Source organism: Corvus moneduloides, chromosome 17, assembly GCF_009650955.1.
Source record: "Corvus moneduloides isolate bCorMon1 chromosome 17, bCorMon1.pri, whole genome shotgun sequence".
Taxonomy (NCBI): domain Eukaryota; kingdom Metazoa; phylum Chordata; class Aves; order Passeriformes; family Corvidae; genus Corvus; species Corvus moneduloides.
Genome location: NC_045492.1, coordinates 15625026 through 15646612, shown reverse-complemented (window position 1 = coordinate 15646612; position 21587 = coordinate 15625026). Strand labels below are relative to the sequence as shown.

The window sequence follows — 21587 nt, the reverse complement described above, 5'->3', positions numbered from 1 at the left end:
CTGCCGCCGCCCGCTGGCCCAAGGGCCGGAGTGTGGCCGGGGCTGTCAGGACGGGCGAGCGCCTCTCGCTGCCCCTGGACGTCCGCCCGCCCCCCGCGTTCCCGCAGCCGCTGCCCGCAGAGGGAGAGCCCGGAGCCCCCCGGCCCTGAGCGGGATGTCCCCGCGGGCCGCCCTCGGAAGTGGCCCCGAGCCGCAGGGGCAGCTCCCGGCCCGGCCCCTCCCGAACGGACACCCGGGCCCGGCCGTGCTGGGCCGTGCTGGGCCGGCTGCCCCGGGCTCTCTGAGGTCCCCTCACGTCCCTGCCCAGCCCCAGCCCTTCCTGCACACCCCCAGCAGCACCGGCAGGAGCTGAGGGAGCTGGGAAAGGGGCTCAGCCCGGAGAAAAGGGGGATCAGGGGGAATTTCTGGCTCTGCGCAGGTCCCTGACGGGAGGGGGCAGCCGGGGGGGATTTGGGATCTTCTCCCGGGGAACAGGGACAGGAGGAGAGGGAACGGCCTCAGGCTGGGCCAGGAGAGGCTCAGGGTGGAATTTCCGAGGAATTTCTCCATGGAAAGGGTGCTCAAGCCTTGGCAGGGGCTGCCCAAGGAGGTTCGGAGCCCCCATCCCTGGAGGTGTCACCTGGACGTGGCACTCGGTGCTCAGGGATCGGGCACAGCTTGGACTCGATGATCCCGGAGGGGTTTTCCAGCCTCAGTGATCCTGGGACTCTGAGATCTGCACCTGCTGTGCCAGTCCCACCTTCCTTCACTCCCCTGAGCACACCTGGCTGCCCTCGGCCTGGCTCCTTCCCAGAGGGAGGAGAAGGAAAACCCTCCTGCCGCTGGAAACGCCAACGTGGATAAATAAGGAATCAGCCTCTGCTTCAGCGGTGCCATTTCGGTTTCTTTGCTGCAGAGCAGCAGCAGAAATTGGAGCAAAAACTCTGAGTACAACAGAGCAGGAGCAAAAACCTCCGCGTGCACCTCCAGGTGTGCTCAGAGCTGCCCAGGTACCACAGCCAGGCCTCGGGAGGCATCTCGGGATCCGAGTGCCCGTTCAGGAGGAGGGAAGGGGCTGGAATTCACCCGCCCGTGCTGCCGGATGAAACCGACCCCGCCAGGGCGACGTGTCCTTGATCTCCACGTCCCCTCGGGGGTTGTGCAGCACCTCGGGCTCCAGCACCTTCGTTCCCCTGCTCAGGACACGGCTTTTCCCGGGACACACAGAGGGTGTGGGCAGAAAATGGAGTAAAAATCCCAAATGTCACTGCCCGGTGTCCCTGGAAACCCCTCTGGAGCCGACGCCATCCCGGGATGAGGCCCCCCCACCCCGGTGACGCTTCCCGGTCTCTCTCCCAGTCAGGTTTGGGCTTTGGGAAGCTGGAAACCTCCGGCAAACTGGACAAACTGGGAGAAGTGAGGAGTGATTCAGACGCATTGAAGCATTACTGTGCTGGACTGAGAGCCCCGAGGCTGTGGGACGGGGAAGATTAAAGGAGGAGTGGGGGAACAGGGTGGGTTCAGGAGGTTGTGGCCCAGCTCCAGCACCACCAGAGGAGGCCGTGGGTTGTGCGAGGGTCGCTACAGGCACCCCCCCCTTCCAAGGCCTGAGCTTGGTCCTTCCAGAGCCCAAATCCCTTCAGAAATAACCCCGTCCCTTCTGCTGGCTCGGACCTCGGAGCTCAGCTGCTCAAAGGCAGTTTGGGGCTGCCGGGCTCCCTGGAGCACCGGGAACAATCCCGGTGAGTGACCGTGAATCCCAAGCAGGCAGCTCCTGCTTCGCCCGAGCCGGTGCCAGCTCGGTGTGCCACGCCTGTGCTCCCCGGGACCCCGACTGCCCGGAGGGACCCCGACTGCCCGGAGGGACCCCGGTGCAGGCTCCGCCTTTCCTGGCCGAGAGCCAAACAAAACCCGCACGAACAACGAGCTTTGGATCTGGGGGGGTCTCGGGGCTCCTGTGCCCCCTGCCCGAGCCTTCTCCGGCCTCCTCCCGGTTTCACTGCCAGAGCTGCTCCGGGCGCTGCTCCTCAACCCTGGCGCTGGAGGCGGGGTCGGGGCAGCGCGGGGTCCGCGTCTCCTCCCGTTCCACCGACTCCCCAATCTCCGTCTCCTCCCGTTCCACCGACTCCCCAATCTCCGTCTCCTCCCGTTCCACCGACTCCCCAATCTCCTCCCGTTCCACCGACTCCCCAATCTCCTCCCGTTCCACCGACTCCCCAATCTCCTCCCGTTCCACCGACTCCCCAATCTCCTCCCGTTCCACCGACTCCCCAATCTCCTCCTGTTCCACCGACTCCCCAATCTCCGTCTCCTCCCGTTCCACCGACTCCCCAATCTCTGTCTCCTCCCGTTCCACCGACTCCCCAATCTCCGTCTCCTCCCGTTCCACCGACTCCCCAATCTCCTCCCGTTCCACCGACTCCCCAATCTCCTCCCGTTCCATTGACTCCCCAATCTCCTCCTGTTCCACCGACTCCCCAATCTCCTCCCGTTCCATTGACTCCCCAATCTCCTCCTGTTCCACCGACTCCCCAATCTCCTCCCGTTCCACCGACTCCCCAATCTCCGTCTCCTCCCGTTCCATTGACTCCCCAATCTCCTCCTGTTCCACCGACTCCCCAATCTCCGTCTCCTCCCGTTCCACTGACTCCCCAATCTCCTCCCGTTCCACCGACTCCCCAATTTCCGTCTCCTCCCGTTCCACCGACTCCCCAATTTCCGTCTCCTCCCGTTCCACCGACTCCCCAATCTCCTCCCGTTCCATTGACCCCCAATTTCCGTCTCCTCCCGTTCCATTGACTCCCCAATCTCCTCCCGTTCCACCGACTCCCCAGTCTGCTCCTCCTGCTGCTCCTCCTGCTCCGGGCACCACCGGGGCAGAGAAATCACCGGGAGCCGCTGGCTCCGGGAGTGACCGGGGAGAGCCGGGCAGCCGGAAACGGCCCCATCCCGAAACAGCACCGAGCGAGCACCGAGCGGGCACTGACCGGGCACCGAGCGAGCACTGACCAGGCACTGACTGGGCACTGACCGGGCACCGAGCAGGCACCGAGCGGGCACTGACCGGGCACTGACCGGGCACTGACTGGGCACCGAGCGGGCACTGACCGGGCACCGAGCGAGCACTGACCAGGCACTGACTGGGCACCGAGTGGGCACTGAGCGGGCACTGACCGGGCACCGAGCGAGCACTGACCTGGCACTGACCAGGCACTGACCGGGCACTGACTGGGCACCGAGCGGGCACTGAGCGGGCACTGACCGGGCACCGAGCGAGCACTGACCAGGCACTGACCTGGCACTGACCTGGCACTGAGCAAGCACTGACCAGGCACTGACCAGGCACTGACCGGGCACTGACTGGGCACCGAGCGGGCACCAAGCAAGCACCGAGCAGGCACTGACCGGGCACCGAGCGGGCACTGACCGGGCACTGACCGGGCACCGAGCAGGCACTGACCGGGCACCGAGCAGGCACCGAGCGGGCACTGACCGGGCACTGACCAGGCACCGAGCAGGCACCGAGCGGGCACTGACCGGGCACCGAGCAGGCACTGACCAGGCACCGAGCGGGCACCGAGCGGGCACTGACCGGGCACTGACCAGGCACCGAGTGGGCACCGAGCGGGCACTGACCGGGCACTGACCGGGCACCGAGCGGGCACCGAGCGGGCACTGACCGGGCACTGACCAGGCACCGAGCGGGCACCGAGCGGGGCACTGACCGGGCACTGACCAGGCACCGAGTGGGCACCGAGCGGGCACTGACCGGGCACTGACCAGGCACCGAGTGGGCACCGAGCGGGCACTGACCGGGCACTGACCAGGCACCGAGCGGGCACCGAGCGGGCACTGACCGGGCACTGACCAGGCACCGAGTGGGCACCGAGCGGGCACTGACCGGGCACTGACCAGGCACCGAGCGGGCACCGAGCGGGCACTGACCGGGCACCGAGCAGGCACCGAGCGGGCACCAAGCGGGCACTGACCGGGCACCGAGCGGGCACTGACCAGGCACCGAGCGCTTCTGGCCCGGCAGCCAATGGGAGCCCCCCCGGAAGTGACGCATTAAAACCCCGCCCTAACGAGGCGGAAGTGACCCGGACCCCAAACTGCTCCCGAAGTTCCCAAACTCCCCCAAAATCCTCTCTAAACCCCTGAAATCCTCCCAGCCCCACCACATCCCCCCCAAATTCTCCCAAACCCCTCACATCCCCCAAAAAAGCCCTGAAACCTCCCAAATTCCCCTCCCAATCCCCCCCAAACCTCGGTGTTTGTTTCCCAAACAACTTTATTGGGGGGTCACGGGGGGGGGCCCAGTCGGGTCCGACCCCTTTTCCTTAAAAATGGGGGGAACAGAGGGGAGGGGGGGTCCCTGCTGCCCCCCAGCCTTAAAAAAAGGGGATCCGGGGGGGTCCGGGGGGGCCCCGTTAGGACGCGTGCTGGGCCGTGGAGAAGCAGAGCTTGAGCGTGTAGGGGTACGGCCCGTCTGGGGGGAGAAAGGGGGGTCAGGGGGGCCCGGGGGGGGCTCAGGGGACCCCCCAGTCCCCCCAGCCAGCACTTACTGGGGTTCTTCATCTGGAAGTGGTTGAGGAAGCCGAGGGTCTCCAGGGCGTCGCTCTTGGAGTCCCACTCGAGCAGCCCCGAGGAGCTGCGCTCGCCTGGGGGGGAAGGGGGGTCACTCGGGGGTCACCCAGGGGTCAGGGGGATCACCCCGAGGCAGGGGGGGTCACCCAGGGGTCAGGGGGGTCACCCAGGGGTCAGGGGGGTCACCCAGGGGGGCAGGACCCCCCCAGGGGTCAGGGCCCTCCACACTTACTCTTGCCTGAGAACACCTTGACCGAGGACGGGCGCTTGACGCCCAGCTCATCGCAGATCTGGGGGCAGAAACGGGGTCAGGGCGGGGGCTGGGGAGGACGGGGAGGGGGGAAGGAAGGAGGGAAAAGGAGGAAAAGGAGGAAAAGAGGAAGAAACTCAAGCAGAAAAGGAGGAGGAAGAACAGAAAGAGAAGGAGCAGGAAAAGAATAAAAAAACGACGAGAGGAGGAGGAGGAAAAAGCAAAGCAGAGACAGAGAGAGAGAAGGAAAAAGAAGAGTTGGGTGAAGAGGAGGAGGATGAAGGGCAGGAGGAGGAGGAGGAGGATGCCGAGCACGATGAAGGCGCTGCTGCGGGGCAGGAGGAGGCCCCACCTCGTAGAAGTTGTCCTCGGTGACGTCCAGGGGGGCGTTGAAGAAGTGCAGGACGTTGCTGGGGTGCTGGATGCGGTTCTTGGCCGCCTGCTCGGGCGTGGAGAAGCGATTGTTGCGGGAGCCGCTGAAATCCTTGTAGCTGCAGGAGCCGTCCTCGAGCCCGTACGACTGCCCTGGCATGATGGCGTGCTGCTTGGACACACTGCAGGGAGAAACGGGGTCAGGGGGCCCAAAAACACCCAAAACCACCCCAAAACCCTGCCCCGGCATGATGGCGTGCTGCTTGGACACACTGCAGGGAGAAACGGGGTCAGGGGGCCCAAAAACACCCAAAACCACCCCAAAACCCTGCCCCGGCATGATGGCGTGCTGCTTGGACACACTGCAGGGAGAAACGGGGTCAGGGGGCCAGAAACACCCCAAAACCACCCCAAAACCACCCAAAAGGCACCTCAAAAATCCCTGTACGACTGCCCTGGCATGATGGCGTGCTGCTTGGACACGCTGCGGGCAGGGAGAAATGGGGTCAGGGGGCCAAGAAACCCCCAAAACCGCCCCAAAACCACCCCAAAACCCTGCCCCAGCACGATGGCCCAGCTGGGGGAGATAAACGGGATCCGGAAACCTCTTCTCAGGGACCCCCTAAAATTACGGAGCCTCCCTGAGGACCCCCCAAGCCGGGTCCCCCAACGCCGGGTCCCTGCCCGAAGGCTGCGGTGGGGTCGATGCTGGGAGCCCCCGAAAGCCCCGGGCCCCCCCGGCCCCCCAGGAACCCACCAGACGTTGAGCTTCTGGCCGAACATGAAGTTGTTGTTGAGGTGGGTGATGGCTCTGTCCACGGCGTAGCCGTCGGCCATCTCCACCATGGCCGCGCCCGGCTTGCTCTTCATGAACTTCACCTGGCCCAGGGGACCCGGGGCACGCGTCAGGGGACGGGGGGGACACGGGGGGGACGCAGGGAGGGGACAGACCTCCCCCAGATCCCCCCCAGAACCCCAAACTGCCCCCCGGCCCCTCCCCACCGTCCCCACGTCGCCATGGAGACAGAAGATGCTGCTGTGCTCCACCTCAGCCTGGCCCAGCCCCACCGAGGGCCCCCCGAGCCCCCCGGACCCCGCTGTGCCCCCCGAGCCCCCCAGACCCCGCCGTGCCCCCAGACCCCGCTGTGCCCCCCAGACCCCGCCGTGCCCCCCAGACCCCGCCGTGCCCCCCGTGCCCCCCTCACCTTCTCAACGTTGCCGTAGAGGCAGAAGACGTTGAAGACGCGGTCGCAGTTCATCTTGGCCTGGTCCAGCCCGTACACCATGAGCACGGGCGAGTCGGCGTGGGGGCCGTAGTCGGGGGGCGGCGGCGGCGGCGGGGGGGGGTGTCCGTACTGGGGGCCGTAGCGCCCGGGCCCCCGGCGGTGCCCCCCGCCCACGGGAGGGGGCCCCATGCGCCGCCCCTCGTAGTGGGGGGGGGGCGGCCCGTAGCCCTCGTCGTGGTAGTGCCCGTGGTGGTACCCGCCGTGGGGGCCGCCTGGGAGGGGCAGAGACCCCCGGCGTGAGACAGGGACCCCCAGACCCCCAGGGGTCACGGCAGTGGGGCAGAGACCCCACCCAAAATGCTGGGACCACCCCCACTGATGTGGGACCCCCACCCCTGACTCGGGACCCTCCCAGTTTGTGCCCCCCACCAGCCACACTTTGGGCCCCCTCAAGTTGTGCCCCCCCTCAATCCAAGCCCCCCCAGCACCACGACCCCCACGTCGTATCCCCCCCAAAGTGGGTTTTCCTCCCCAGAGTCGGCCCCCCCGGTGCCCCCCCGGTGCCCCCCGTACCGTACTCCGCCGGGTGGTCCCCCAGGAGGGGCGGCTGCCGCTGCCGCTTGTTGGGGTTCCCGCCGGGGTCTCCTGGGGGGGGAGGGGCGGGGGGGACACGCCGAGCTCAGGGGGGGTCACCGGGGGGGGGGCCGCGGCTCCCCAGACCCCCCCGGAGAATTTGGGCCCCTCCCGGAGATTTTGGGCCCCCCCCACTGGGGTCCCCGGAGCCCCCCCAGCTCCCCCCAGCACCACCCCGAGCTGCCCCCAAACCTCGTTAATCACCGCAAAGCGCCCGCACGCCGTTAATTACCCCGCTAATCACTAATTACGGCCGCTAACGAGCCCCCCCACCAGCGCATGGAGGCGGGGGGTTCGGGCAGCGCCGGGATCGGGTTCAGAACGCGGCTTTTTGTTCAACTCCTCCCTCCTCGAGACCTTTCTTTAACATTTCCTTTTTTTTTTTTTTTTTTTTTTTTTTTGGTTTAAAAGCAGAGAAAAAAGGGGCTACTTACAGCTGCTCGGGGGGGGGGCAAAAAAGTCCGATGGGGCCCCCACTTGGGGGGGCTCCTCTTACCCTCGGCTGCTCCGAGCGCGCCCCGGCCGCGCGGCCCCTGCGGCACAGGCGGAGAGTCACCAGCGGCCCCGCTGCGGCACAAAGCGCCCCAAAACGGGGCCCCGAGCTCCTGGGGAACGCTCCTCGGCACGTGGGGACCCCCGGCGCGGGTCGGGGCCCCCGGCCCGGGCTTGGTGGGTTTGGGCCGTCAGAGCGCGGCGGGGACGGGCGGCCGTGTCCCGAAGGTGCTGCGGGGAGCTCTTGGGAGAGGTCCTAAAACCACCAGAAACGGCCTTGGATGGCAGCTGGGCTGGGAGAGGTCCTAAAAGCTTTGGAATTATGTCTTGGAAGTGAGAAGAGTTCCTAAAAACCATCGCAAGCGGCCTTGGGCACCGGCTGTGGTGGGCAGCTCCCAAAAGGCCTGGAGCTGGGTCTTGGGAGTGGGAGAGTTCCTAAGAACCACCGGAGCACGGCGCTGGATGTCAGCTGTGCTGGCAAGTTCCTACAAGCACCGAGAAATGGTCTCGGAGGTGAAAGAGCTGCTAAAAACGACCAAAATGTGGCCTAGGAAGGTCAGCTGTGGTGAGACGTTCCTGAGAACCTCGGAATGTGGTCGTGGAGGTGAGAGAGTTCCTAAAAACCATCAAAAACTGGTCTGGGAAGTGGGAGAGTTCCCAAAACCATCGAAATGCGGCCTCGGCAGGCCAGCCGTGGTGAGATGTTCCTAAGAACCATCAGAAGTGTGGTCTTGGAGGTGTGAGAACTCCTAAAACCATCCAAAAATGGTTCAGATGTCAACTGTAGTGAGGAAATGCCTAAAAACGACCCCAAAACGAGGTCTTGGAAGTGAGAGAGTTCCTAAAAACACTGAAAAATGGTCTTGGAGGGAAGAGAGCTCCTAAAACCACCACAAATGGTCTTGGGAGGTCAACTGCAGTGAGGAAATGCCTCAAAAGGACCCAAACCCAAGGCCGTGGAGGTGAGAGAACTCCTGAGAGTGCTGCAATGAGGTCTCGGAGGTGAAACGTTCCTAAAACCACCAAAGATGGTCTTGGAAGGTCAACTGTGGTGAGGAAATGCCTAAAACCAACCCAGAAGTGGTCCTGGAAGTGAGAGAGTTCCTAGAAATACTGAGACTTGGTCTTGCAAGTGAGAGAGTTCCTGGAATGTGGTCCTGGAAGTGAGGGAATTCCTAAACCCACCTAAAAACGGTCCTGGGTGTCAACTGTGGTGAGGAATTCCTACAAGCACCCCCCAAAAAAAGGGTCTTGGGAGTGAGAGGAGTCCTAAAAACCATCAAAAATGGTCCTGGATGTTGAGAGAATTCCTAAAAAGCGTCAGAACGGGGTTGTGGGGTGGGACAGAGATCCTGGAAGTGCTGGCATTAGGTCTTGGAAGTGAGAGAATTCCAAAGACCATCAAAAATGGTCTTGGAGGGTCAACTGCAGGGAGAAAATTCCTAAAAAACCCCAAGGAAATGGTCCTGGAAGGGAGGGAATTCCTAAAAATGACCAAAAATGGTCTCTGAAGGTCAACTCTGGTGAGGAACTGCTAAAAACCCTCAAAAATAACGACTTGGGAGCGGGAAAATCCCTAAAACCCACCCAAAATGGACCTCGGAAGTTGAACCGTGCTGAGAAATTCCTAAAACTCACCAAAACCAGGTCTTGGAAGTCAGAGAATTCCTAAAAAAAAACCTCTTGGAGTGGAACCACGTTGTGGAAATGCCTAAAACCCACCAGAAATGGGTCCTGAAGGTCAACAGTGGTGAGGAAATTCCTAAAAACCACCAAAATCAGGTCTTGGAAGTGAGAGAATTCCTAAAAAAAGCTCTTGGACGCCAACTGTGCTGAGAGAATTCCTAAAAACCACCGCAGTTGTGTCTTGGAAGTGGGAGAATTCCTAAAAAATGTCCTTGGGAGTGTATCCGTGCTGTGAAATTCCTAAAAACCTCCGGAATTGGGTCTTGGAAGTGGGAGAATTCCTAAGGAATGTCCTTGGAGTGTGTCGATGTTGCGAGAATTCCTAAAAACCACCGGGGCTGTGCCTTGGGAATGAGAGAATTCCTAAAGAAATGGCTCTTGGAGTGTGTCGATGTTGCAGAATTCCTAAAACCGCCCCGTTTTGTGCCTTGGAATTGGGAGAATTCCTAAAAAAAAAATGTCCTTGGAGTGTAACCATGTTGTGGAATTCCCAAAAACCATCGGAATTGGGTCTTGGAAGGTCAAACCGTGTGGAGGAAGTCGTGAAAATCGCCCAAATTGTGCCTTGGAAGTGCGAGAATTCCTAGGAAATGCTCTTGGAGTGTGTCCGTGTTGTGGAGTTCCTAAAAACCACCGGGATTGTGTCTTGGAAGTGAGAGAATTCCTAAAACCAGCTCTTGGATTGTGTTGATGTTGCGAAATTCCTACAATTCGCCCAAAAATTGTGCCTTGGAAGTGAGAGAATTCCCATGAAATTGCTCTTGGAGTGTAACCATGTCGCGGAATTCCCAAAAAACACCAGAATTGGGTCTTGGAAAAATCACCCCTGTTGCAAAACTCCTAAAAACCGCCCAAACTGTGTCTTGGAAGTGAGAGAATTCCTAAAAAAGCCTCTTGGAATGTGTCCATGTTGTGGAATTCCTAAGATTTGCTCTTGGAGTGTGTCGATGGCGCGGAATTCCTAAAACCGCCAGAATTGTGTCTTGAAAGTGAAAAGAATTCCTAAAAACCAAAATGGCTCTTGGAGTGTGTCGATGTTGCTGAACTCCTAAAACCCACCGGGTTTGTGCCTTGGGAGTGAGAGAATTCCTAAAAAAAAAAATGCTCTTGGAGTGTGTCTTGGAGTGTGTCGATGTTGCTGAGCTCCTAAAAACCACCGGGTTTGTGCCTTGGAAGTGAGAGAATTCCTAAAAAAAGAATGTTCTTGGGATGTGTCGATGTTGCTGAGCTCCTAAAAACCACCGGGTTTGTGTCTCGGAGAGAATTCCTAACAAACCACCGGAGGTGGCTCCTGGAGCTCCCGGATTTCGCCGCTCTCCGGGCCAGCGCCGCTTTGGGGCCCCTCCGGCCTCGTGTTTTCTACTCCTGCTCGGAGTGTTTGGGATGAGTTTTTTGGGAAGTGGTGGATGGATGTGCCGTGTCCCTCGCCGGGGGGTCCTGGACGTGATTTTTTCGGGATTCTGGTGTTTTCTCCGTGATTTGTTTAGCTTTGGCCCCCCCCGTGTGGTGTGAGGGATGTGCAGGAGGAGGAGGAGGAGGAGGCGAGGCGGGAATTCCGCTCCGGTTGTCCCCCCGGAATGTGCCCGGAGCTGCCAAAGGCCGCGTCGCCCCAGCCCCTCCCCCCAGCCCCCGGTTTTGGGAAGGAGCCCCGGGACCCCCCTGTTTTCTGGGAAGGACTCCCCGGCTCCGTGCCATTGCTTCCCAGCCCGGAATCGGGCCCCCCGCCACGGGAACGTCCCGGCAGACCCCAAATCCCTCAAGATAACCCCAAGAACCACCTGTGGGTGGAGAAACAGAACTGGGGGGGGGTCATCCCCTTTTACCCTGGAACTTGGGGTCCCCCCCATTTCATACCTGCACCAGGTGAGTGACCCCCCAACCCCCCAGATTCCAGACGAGGAAGCAACGGCCCCGCCCCTCCTCCAAACCCCCCCAAATTCCAGGAAACATCCCCAAAACTCAACCAGGGGCACGGCCCCTCCCTCCCCCACACCTGGCCCAGGTGAGCCCCGAACACGACGCATAAACGACCCCCCTGTGGCCCCCCCAGCCCCCCAATCCTTGTGGGATCAGCCCCCCCGGAACTCTGGCAGGACGGTGCCGGGCGGGGCGGGGCTGCATTACCTGTCCCGCTCAGGTTGGGGTTGGTGTAGTCCCAGGTGTCCTGGTCGTTCTTGAACACGTTCAGGCGGCTGGGCTGGGGGGGCGGCGGGGACGGGGATTGGCACCTGCCCAGGCGTGCCCAGGTACCCCCGGGGGGTGGCACAGGTGTGCCCAGGTGTGTGCCCAGGTGTGTGACACGGGTGTGTGACATGGGTGTGTGCCCGGCTGTGTGACACGGGTGTGTGACACGGCTGTGTGTGCCCGGGTGTGTGACACGGGTGTGTGACACGGGTGTGTGTGCCCGGGTGTGTGTGCCCGGGTGTGTGACATGGGTGTGTGTGCCCAGGTGTGTGCCCAGGTGTGTGACACGGGTGTGTGACACGGCTGTGTGTGCCCGGGTGTGTGACACGGGTGTGTGACACGGGTGTGTGTGCCCGGGTGTGTGTGCCCGGGTGTGTGACATGGGTGTGTGTGCCCAGGTGTGTGCCCAGGTGTGAGTGCCCGGGTGTGTGTGCCCGGGTGTGTGTGCCCGGGTGTGAGTGCCCAGGTGTGAGTGCCCAGGTGTGAGTGCCCGGGTGTGTGACACGGGTGTGTGTGCCCGGGTGTGTGACACGGGTGTGTGACACGGGTGTGTGTGCCCGGGTGTGTGTGCCCGGGTGTGTGACATGGGTGTGTGTGCCCAGGTGTGTGCCCAGGTGTGAGTGCCCGGGTGTGTGTGCCCGGGTGTGTGTGCCCGGGTGTGAGTGCCCAGGTGTGAGTGCCCAGGTGTGAGTGCCCGGGTGTGTGACACGGGTGTGTGTGCCCGGGTGTGTGACACGGGTGTGAGTGCCCAGGTGTGAGTGCCCGGGTGTGTGACACGGGTGTGTGACACGGGTGTGTGACACGGGTGTGTGTGCCCGGGTGTGTGACACGGGTGTGAGTGCCCAGGTGTGAGTGCCCGGGTGTGTGACACGGGTGTGTGACACGGGTGTGTGTGCCCAGGTGTGTGACACGGGTGTGTGCCCGGCTGTGTGACACGGCTGTGTGACACGGCTGTGTGTGCCCGGGTGTGTGTGCCCGGGTGTGTGACACGGGTGTGTGTGCCCGGGTGTGTGTGCCCGGGTGTGTGTGCCCGGGTGTGAGTGCCCAGGTGTGAGTGCCCGGGTGTGTGACACGGGTGTGTGTGCCCAGGTGTGTGACACGGGTGTGTGACACGGGTGTGTGACACGGGTGTGTGTGCCCAGGTGTGTGCCCAGGTGTGTGACACGGGTGTGTGACACGGGTGTGTGACACAGGAGTGCCCAAGTGTGTGCCCAGGTGTGTGACACGGGTGTGTGACACGGGTGTGTGCCCGGGTGTGTGACACGGGTGTGTGACACGGGTGTGTGACACAGGAGTGCCCAGGTGTGTGCCCAGGTGTGTGACACGGCTGTGTGACATGGGTGTGTGTGCCCAGGTGTGTGACACGGGTGTGTGACACAGGAGTGCCCAGGTGTGTGCCCAGGTGTGTGACACGGGTGTGTGACACGGGTGTGTGACACGGGTGTGTGACACAGGAGTGCCCAGGTGTGTGCCCAGGTCTGTGCCCAGGTCTGTGCCCAGGTCTGTGCCCACACGTTCCCATGCACCCCCAGGTGTTTCCACGTGCGCCCAGGTGTGTTCCCGTGCACTCCCCCAAATTCCCGGGTGTCCCCAGGTGTCCCCAGGTGCCCCCCGAGCGCTCACCTTGGCGTACTCGATCTTGAGGGTGCAGCAGCCCGAGTAGATGTCGGCGCCGTTGAGCGAGGCCTTGGCGCGCTGCGCGCTCTGCACCGAGTCGAACGTGCCCGGGGTCAAGGAATCCCACGGAATTTCGGGAATTCCCGAAAGAAGCTCGGGAACTTTGGGATCCCAGCGGGGTGGGGAGATGGGCACGGCCTCACTCCGAGCCAGGTGGGGCCACCTGAGCACCCGCAGTGGCTGGAGGAGCCTTGGATCCCTCCGAGGACGCTCCAAAGCACAATTCCCAGGGGGAATTCAGAGCACCGGGACTTTGGGGAGCCCCCCAGCCCCCTCCTCCCCAAGCCCCCGGCTTCTGGGCCCCCCAAAATGCCGGATATTCCACCATGGCCTGGACGCCGTTCTTGCGGAAGATGACGATTCTCTGCACGGGCCCGCAGGGGTTGCAGATGGTGTAGAGCACGTCCTGTGGGAAATGGGGGGTCAGGGGTGCCCCAAAACCCCCCTGGGACCCCAAAACACCCACCTGGGACCCCCAAACACCAACCTGGGACACCCCAATCCTCCACCCACCACACTGATGGAGTAGATGGGGTTGAGAACAGTGAAAAGCAACACACTGGTGACCCCAAATGCCAATAAACCCCCCCAAAGCCCAGCTCTGCTCACCGTGGTGATGGAGTAGATGGGGTTGAGGATGGTGAAGAGCAGCACGTTGTTGACACCACGCGCGTCGTCGCTGTCGCCTGGCCGCGAGATTTTCTGGCTGGTGGAGTAGTTGACGAAGGCCGGGTGGCCCGCGAAGTAGATCTGGTTGTCAGCCGCGTAGTTGACGGCGTTGCAGGCACCCAGGATGTCCTCGAACTCCACCAGTGCCTGCCGCTTCTTGGGCATCACCACCACATAGCTGGGACAGAGAGCAATGTCACCGTGGTGTCACCACCCCCAGGTGTCACCAACCCTCGGCATCACCACCACGGAGCTGGGACAGAGAACAATGTCACCGTGGTGTCACTGCGGCGTCACCACCCCGGGGTCAGCACACAGACCGCACTGTCCTGATCACCGCAGCATCGCTCACTGGCACTGCTACCACAGCGTCACCCCCATATCATCCCCACCGTCACCGCCACGGCGTCGCCACCGCCGCTGCAGCGTGCCCAGGGCCACCCTGGTGTCCCCGCAGCGTCCCCACCTGATGGGCCCGAACTCCTGCAGCGCCTCCACCAGGTCGGCCTCGACGATGCCGTCGATGAGGCCGCGGATGTGCACCACGGGCGACGCCGGCGTCTTGTGGGGGTCCTCATAATTCTCCTGGGGGGGGGACACCGAGGGGTTGGGGACACTTGCGTTGGGTTGGGGACCTGCCACATCCCCGGGGACACCCCAAAATCCCGCAGGTTTGGGGCCAAGCCGAGTTAAAACAGGCCTGGGCTCACCCCCCTGGCACCCCCTAAGATTGAACCCCCTCAAAGCTGCGTTTTACCCCCTCAGTATTTGCCTTCCCCTCAATATTTGCCCCCCCAGCAGTGCCGCCCATGATCACTCCCTCGAAAAGGGTCTTTTACCCCCCCCCCCAGCCCTTCCCGCCACATTCTCCCCCTCAGGGGAGTCTCTTCTCCCCCCCTCAGCTCCTCTTCCCCACATTCACCTCTAATGAGGGTCTTTTACGCCCCCTCAGCCCTTCCCGCCACGTTCGCCCCCTCAGACCCCTCTTCCTCCACATTTGCTCCCTCACAGGAGCTGCTTTACCCCCCTCAGCCCCTGCCGCCATATTCACCCCGCTCACAGCGCTCTTCCCCCCCTCAAGAGCCTGTTCTGCCCCCCACAAAAGGCGCTCCCCACACAAAAGCTCCTTTCCCGCTTTGCCCCCGCTCTCACCGCTCCTCCCGCTCCGGCCCCGCCGCCCGCCCCTCCCGGCCCGCCGGGCCCGTGAGGCGGCGGCTCCGCGCTCTCGGTTTTCAGGCGTTTAGGAGCCCTCCCGCCCTCGCCGCCGCCACCGCCGCCGTAGTATCGGCCCGAGCCGCCGCCGCCGCCGCCCGCCGCCATCTTCCCCATGTCGGCTCCGCGCCCGCCGCCTTCGGCGCCCTGAGGGCCGCGCCACCGCCGCCGCGACATGGCGCCCCGCTCCGCAGTCCCGCCCACGACACGCCCCCATTGGCCCGCCCACACGCCAATCAAGGCAGACCGAGCATCCCATTGGCTAACATTGTTCCCGCCACACCCGCACCGCCCCACGCCGTTGTGATTGGACCAACTGCAGAAGCAACTGTGCGTCTATTGGTCTGCTGAGCTGCCCATCAGCGACCTTCTGAGAATATCATTGGTCATCACGCGCAACGGTCCGCCCGCCCACCGCGCTGATTGGAGGAGAGGCTGCCTCTCAGGGCAAGGCCCCGCCCTTCTTCTTGTTCAGCGCGCAGACCCCGCCTCTCTCTTCCCACAGCGCCCTTCGGCAGCGGCGCCTCCCGCCAGTGCTGTGGCGCGACGTCCATCAATATCATCCCGCCGTGATTGGCTCGTCTCAAGCAGCGCTGGTCTCGCCCACCGGGGATGCCGCTCGCTCATTGGCTCAGCCGCACGTCGATCAACGCCCACGCCCGCAACGCCGCGCTCTGATTGGTCGATTGCTCATGTTTCCCTTGGGATTTAGCCGGCGCGTGTGGGCCCCGCCAATGGAGATCGCTCAGATGGGAACATCCCCTCCTCCCCAGGCTTACTGAGGGTGCAACTGGGAGGGCACTGGGGGTAACTGGGAGCACTGGGCCTTCCCCCTCCCGCCCGCTCAGGAGCGCGCTCGCCCCTCACCTCGTTCCAACCCCCACCTCGCGACTCCAACCAATCACCGCTCCCCTCTCATTCCCACCACTTGCCACCCAATCAGCTCAGCCCTTTCATTCGCGCCGGTCTAGCAGAGCGCGCCTTCTTTCCCGGGCAGAGCCGCTTCCGGGTTTCGGCTGCACCGCGGCCAATCAGCGCGCGGCCCGGACGCTCTCAGCCAATCAGGAGACAGGGGGCGGAGCCTCCCCGTGAGGGGGGCCGGTACCGCCCCTTCCCCAATTCGGGGGTCCGGAGCCCCCCGAGGAACGAAACGGCCCCAAAATGTCCCCAAAATGTCCCAAAACGACCCCGAACCCCCCAAACCGCCTCACTCCGGCTCCAGCAATTTATTGAAACAACATTTTGGAGGTAATTTTTTGGGGGAGGGGGCTCAGCCCCCCCGATTCTGCCCAAAAAGGGGGTGCGGGGGGGGCGTCCCCAAATCCCCCCACACCGGGGACCCCTTAAAAGAACCTCTGGATTTGTTAAACCTCCCAAAAATGCGGGAAATGGGAGTTAAAGGGGGATTTGGGGGTCTGAGGTATTCCAGGGGGTTTTGGGGGGTCCATACACAGAAATCCCTCCCCAAAACCCCCCTTTACATCACTGAACCCCCCCAAAATGCAACAAAACGAGAGAAAAAAGGGAATAAATGGGGATTTGGGGGTCTCAGGAGTTTCAGAGTGGTCCCCCCACATCGAGACCCCCCCCAAAACCATCTTTTAACAATTAACTCTCCTGAAAAACCACTTTAAATGCTTAAAGCCCTCCCAAAAACGCAAAAAAATGAGGGATTAAAGGGGAATAAACGGGAGCTGGGGGGATTTGGCAAGTCCAGGGAGGTTTGAGGGGGTCTCAATGTGGGGGGACCACTCTGAACCTCCCCAAATCATCTTCGAACAGTTAAACCCTCCCCTCCCCAAAAAACAAAACCCAACCCACTTTAAACTCGAAAAAACCACGAGGAAAGGCGGAAGAAAAGGCGGAAAAAAATGCGAATAAAGGGGGAAGGAAGGGGAAGCGGAGGTTTTGGGGCCGCCCCTCAGACGATCATCTCCAGCTGCCGGGCGTACTCGATCACCTGTGTGGCCAGCTCCGTGGACGGGATCGGGGGGTCCTCGGCCTTCTGCTGCCGCCCCCCGAAGCTGTAATAGTTGGAGGGGCCCAGCACCCACCCCCGCTGGGAAAACGGGGGGAAAAAGAGGGTTAGGGGCAAATTCGGGGGGTTTTGGGGGGGATTTGGGGGAATTGGAGGGGGTTTGGGGCAGATCCTCGTGGGTTTGTGGGTGCCTCGGAGGCGGCCTGAGGGGGTTCTGGGGGAATTGGGGGGGTTTGGGGGGGCTTAGAAGGGGTTAGGAGGGGATATCGGGGGTTTGGGGGGGGTCAAAGGATGTTTGGGGAAGATATTGAGGGGTTTGGGGGGGCCTTAGAGAGGATTTGGGGGATACTGGAGAGCTCCAATGGGGTTTTAGGGTCCTTCCTGGTGGATTTTGGGGTGGTTTTTAGGGAGTTTTGGGCTCCTTCCCTGTGGGTTTGGGGGGTATTTTGGGGTGGTTTGGGGTATTTAAGGGTGGGTTTGGGTGTTCAGGGTGGTTTGGGGGAGTTTTTTGGTGTTGTTGGGGTGTTTCGGGGTGGTTTTCGGGGTGGTGTCGGGTGTTTTGGGGTGGTTTCAGGGTGTTTTGGGGTATTTCAGGGTGGATTTCAGGGTGCTTTCAGGGCGTTCGGGGGTATTTCGGGGTGGTTTTCGGGGTGGTTTCAGGGCGTTTGGGGGTATTTCAGGGTGGTTTTCGGGGTGCTTTGGCACCTTCTTGGCGTAGTCGGTCATTTTCCGGGGGGAGCTGAAGAACAGGATCCGCGCGGCCTCGGGGAACAGGATCCGCTCGTAGGCGGCCTCGATGCAGCCGGCGATCTCATCCCTGGGGAAACGGGGTTTGGGGGCTCAGAGAGGGTTTGGGGGCTCAGAGGGGGTCTGAGAAGTTTTGGGTGAATATTGGGGACTTTGAGGGGAGTTTTGGGGGCGCAGAGGGGTTTTTGGGGTCCCGGACCCGCTGCTGTCCAGCAGGACAGCAGCGACGAAGGTGGAACTGTGCCCCGGTGAGGGGTTTGGGGTGGGTTCTGGGGATACTTCAGGGGGGGTTTTGGGGTGATTTGGGGGTTTTTGGGGTCCCAGACCTGATGGTGTCCAGCAGGATGTCAATGAAGAAGGTGTAGCTCTCTGCTGGGATGTTGCCCTTGGCCAGGAACACTTTGTTGTAGCTGCCCTCCATCAGGTACTAGGGACGAAAATGGGCGAAACACCCCAAAATGATGGGGTAAAACACCCCCCAAAAAATGGGCAAAGCACCCCAAGAATGGTCAAAACACCCCAAGAACGAGTCAGAACTCCCTGAAAATTCCAAGGAATCCCCCAAACCTGCACAGAGAAGCTCCCCTGGATGTTGGGGTCCGGGAGCTGCTCCAGCTCCAGGTGGAATTCCAGCCCCAAATCCCCCCCAATTCCCCCCTAAGCCCCCTCAGGCCCCCCCCCGAGAACCCTCTAAATTCCCAAGGGATCCCCAAAATTCCACAGGGGCCCCCAAAACTCCCCCAAACCCGCGCCAAGACGCTGCTCTGGATTCCAGCCCGGAATTCCAGCCCCGAATCCCAGCCCCGGAGCCCCCGGGGCGTTCCCAGACCTGCTCCAGGGACACGGGGTGCCGGATGAAGAGGTTTCCCTGGATGTCGGGGGCCGGGAGCCGCTCCAGCTCCGTGTGGAACTCGGCCACGCGGTTCTGGGACAGCAGGAACAGCAGGTTCAGCCCCAGCAGCTGGTGCCGGGACGCCGACTCCGGCAGCTCCTCCCTGCGGAATTCCGGGATGTTCCGGGATCGGGGAGCGGGGGGAGGGGGGTCTGGGAGCTCCCAGATCCTGGGAATGAGTCCTGGGAATGAATCCCCCCCTCGGGCAGACTCACTTGTAGTCGAAGTAGTAACACTTGAGCTGCGCCATGTAGCGCTCGAAGGACGGGATGTCCTTCCTCAGGATGCTCCACTGCGCCCCGATCTCCAGGATGTCCCCTGGGGACGACGGCACCGCGGTCGGGGAAAGGCTGGCAGGGGTCCCCTGGGGGTCCTGGGGGCCTCTGGGGGCGGGTTGGGTGGGGTTTGGGTGGGATCTGGGGGGGTTTGGGTGGGATCTGAGGGGGTTTGGGTAGGATCTGAGGGGGTTTGGGTAGGATTTGGGGAGGTTTGGGTGGGATCTGAGGGGGTTTGGGTGGGATTTTGGGGGGATCTGGGGGGTTTGGGTGGGATCTGGGGGGATTTGGGGAGGTTTGGGGGGGATTTGGGGAGGTTTGGGTGGGATTTGGGGAGTTTTGGGGGGGGTTGGGTGGGATCTGGTGGGGTTTGAGTGGGATCTGGGGAGGTTTGGGTGGGATTTTGGGGGGATCTGGGGGGTTTGGGTGGGATTTGGGTGGGATCTGGGGGGATTTGGGGGGGTTTGGGTGGGATCTGGTGGGGTTTGAGTGGGATCTGGGGAGGTTTGGGTGGGATTTTGGGGGGATCTGGGGGGTTTGGGTGGGATTTGGGTGGGATCTGGGGGGATTTGGGGGGGTTTGGGTGGGATCTGGTGGGGTTTGAGTGGGATCTGGGGAGGTTTGGGTGGGATTTGGGGAGGTTTGGGTGGATTTGAGGGGGTTTGGGTGGGATCTGAGGGGCATGTCCTTCCTCAGGATGCTCCAGTGTTCCCTGATTTCCAGGAATATCCCCCGGGAATGACAGCAATCGAGCTCAGGTAAAGGTGGGGAGGGGTCTAGGTGGGGTCCTGAGCGGATTTGGGGGCGTTTGGGGGGGATTTGAGGAGACTTTTGAGGGAATTTGGGGCCGTTTTGCGGGGATTCGATGCCCACGCTCTGCTTCTCTCGCCCCACATCCCAGGATTTCCCCCAGGAATTCCAGGGATCGGGATCCTGGACGGGCCAGGGGGATGTTGGGCAGGATCCCAGTGGGATTTTTGGGGGGGTTTGGGGACATTTTGGGCACTCACGGGCCAGGATCAGCTGCTGCTTGGTCATGGAGGAGCCGGAGGTGGGGAGGAAGTTCAGGTCCAGGAGAGCGACCTGGGGGGGATTTGGGGGATTCTGGGGGGGTCTCGGAGCGCCCCCAGTCCCGACTCACCCAGTTAATTAATGCCTTGGGGTTAATTACTGCTTCGGGGTTAATTGGTGTTTACGGGTTAGACCGGAAATGGGGAAAGGGGGGGGTTGGGGCACCCAAAATTCCCGGGAATCCCCAAAATCCCGGGACCCCCCCCTCAGGCCCCGGGGCTGCCCCGACCCTCCCCCCTCCAGGGACCACCCCAGAGCCCCCTCCCCCCCAGAGACGGCCCCGAGGAACCCCAAATTCTCCCCTCAGTCCCCCCAAACCCAGCGATCCCCCAAGGCCGAGGGAGCCCCCCAGAGCCCCGGACCCCCCCAGGCCCCCCCAGCCCCCCCGGTTTCCCGCGATCTCACCTTGAGCCGGCCCAGGGCCTCCCCGCACTTGGCCAGGTTGGGGCTCTTGCGGCCCCACTCGCCCTTGAGCTGCTCGTAGAGCCCGGCCGCGGCCCGCAGCCCCCCCGTGCCGGCCCCGGGCCCCGCCGGGCCCCCCAAGCCCCCCCCGGGCCCCCCCGGGCCCGTCGCGGCCGCGGCCCCGGCCCCGTTCGGCACCGCCATGACTGCGCGGCAACGCGACACTGCCGCGAACGCGCGCGCTTTGCGGCCGTCGCTGGGCAACGCGGATGCGCCTTACGGCACCGCCCGCCCCGCGGGGCCGTCGCCACGGCAACCCGGCCCGTCACGGCCGTCGCCTTGGCAACTCCGCGGTTCGCGACGGCCGCCCCCGCGCTTTACGGCGATCACCGTGGTAACGGAGCGCTTCACGCCCCCCTGCCCGCACTTTACGGCCCCCCCCCCCTCGCCTCCGATGGCTGTCGCCATGACAACGCCCCGCTCTGCACGGAACCGCCGCCCCGCGCAGCGGTAACCGTGGTAACGCAGCCCTCCCCAGCGGCCCCCCCCGCCCCTGAGGGCTCCCCGCGGGGGTTTCGGGCATCTCTGAGGGGTTTGGGGGGTCCCCAGCGCGGTTTCGGGGGTCCCCTGGCGGTTCGGGGACCCGGGAAGGGTTCCCATGGTAACGCCACCCAGCGCGTCGGCCGCCATGGGAACGCGCCGCGCTTTACGGTAGCGCTTCGCTTGCGACAGGCGCTTCCCGCCTTCCCGCGCTGGGGAGTGACGTCACCCGGGCGGAGCAGGGAGTGACGTCACGGCTCGCGTGACGTCACGGGTGTCGCACTCAGTCACAGCCGGGGCCGGGTTTGGGGTTTGGGTTTTTTTTGTGGTTTTTTTTTTTCGGGGGGCGCAGCTCCCGGAGCCCCCCCGCGCCCCTCCCCCACCCCCCGCCCCGTCGCGCCCCTCCCCCACCGCGCCCCTCCCCCACCCCCCGCTTACAAAACGCTGCGAGATAAGAAACGGCCCCCGAGGGGGGGCTGGGGGTCCCGGGGGGAGAATCGAGGGTCCCTAAAGGGGCTTGGGGGGGTCCCCGGGGGGGTTGAGGGTCACTGAAGGGTTTTGGGGGTCCCTGGGGGGGGTCGGGGGTCCCCGGGGGTCGGGCTGGGGCTCGGGGGGGGGGGCTTGGGTGATCCCTGAAGGGTTTTGGGGGTCCCCAGGGGGGAATTTGGGGTGTCCTGGGGGTCCCTGAGGCGGCCGGAGGGTCCCTGGGGTGGGG

At 63.1% G+C, this 21587-nt stretch overlaps 2 protein-coding genes and 1 long non-coding RNA gene across 4 annotated transcripts; 1 reads left to right on the top strand and 2 right to left on the bottom strand.

The window, feature by feature from the left end:
• Positions 1-633: 633 nt before the first annotated feature.
• Positions 634-4078, top strand: LOC116452780. Its single transcript, XR_004243600.1, has 2 exons — positions 634-1395; positions 2814-4078. It is a non-coding gene; the product is annotated as an uncharacterized LOC116452780 (long non-coding RNA).
• Positions 4079-4252: 174 nt separating this feature from the next.
• Positions 4253-15159, bottom strand: HNRNPL (heterogeneous nuclear ribonucleoprotein L). Of its 2 annotated transcripts, XM_032127481.1 has the most exons (13): positions 14908-15159; positions 14222-14340; positions 13696-13933; positions 13407-13492; positions 13033-13129; positions 11350-11422; positions 6988-7059; positions 6394-6686; positions 5946-6067; positions 5169-5370; positions 4799-4856; positions 4545-4640; positions 4253-4468 (listed from the first exon to the last, which is right to left on the bottom strand). In XM_032127481.1, exons 1-13 carry the CDS (start codon positions 15142-15144, stop codon positions 4410-4412), a joined length of 1752 nt encoding a protein of 583 aa, XP_031983372.1. In that variant the 5' UTR covers positions 15145-15159; the 3' UTR covers positions 4253-4409. The 2 variants fall into 2 exon arrangements, with proteins under 2 accessions (XP_031983372.1, XP_031983373.1); XM_032127482.1 differs by lacking the exon at positions 14908-15159 and having other exon boundaries at positions 13696-14008; positions 14222-14313.
• Positions 15160-16178: 1019 nt separating this feature from the next.
• On the bottom strand, positions 16179-20551 carry PSMD8 (proteasome 26S subunit, non-ATPase 8). Its single transcript, XM_032127483.1, has 7 exons — positions 20336-20551; positions 19870-19942; positions 18800-18902; positions 18522-18687; positions 18019-18119; positions 17651-17762; positions 16179-17026 (listed from the first exon to the last, which is right to left on the bottom strand). Exons 1-7 carry the CDS (start codon positions 20534-20536, stop codon positions 16889-16891), a joined length of 894 nt encoding a protein of 297 aa, XP_031983374.1. The 5' UTR covers positions 20537-20551; the 3' UTR covers positions 16179-16888.
• Between the last annotated feature and the right edge of the window lie 1036 nt (positions 20552-21587).

Bases quoted from the DNA above. Each gene is read 5' to 3' on its own strand.
- HNRNPL (XM_032127481.1), bottom strand. From the start codon at position 15,144: ATGTCGCGGCGGCGGTGGCGCGGCCCTCAGGGCGCCGAAGGCGGCGGG. The intron at 14,341-14,907 runs GTGAGAGCGGGG...TCCCCCCCCCAG, and splicing joins GGGCCGGAGCGGGAGGAGCG to GAGAATTATGAGGACCCCCA. The intron at 5,371-5,945 runs GTGGGTTCCTGG...TTCTCCCTGCAG, and splicing joins GGCCAGAAGCTCAACGTCTG to TGTGTCCAAGCAGCACGCCA.
- PSMD8 (XM_032127483.1), bottom strand. From the start codon at position 20,536: ATGGCGGTGCCGAACGGGGCCGGGGCCGCGGCCGCGACGGGCCCGGGG. The intron at 19,943-20,335 runs GTGAGATCGCGG...AATCCCCCCCAG, and splicing joins AGGCCCTGGGCCGGCTCAAG to GTCGCTCTCCTGGACCTGAA. The intron at 17,763-18,018 runs GTCTGGGACCCC...CCGTTTCCCCAG, and splicing joins ATCCTGCTGGACACCATCAG to GGATGAGATCGCCGGCTGCA.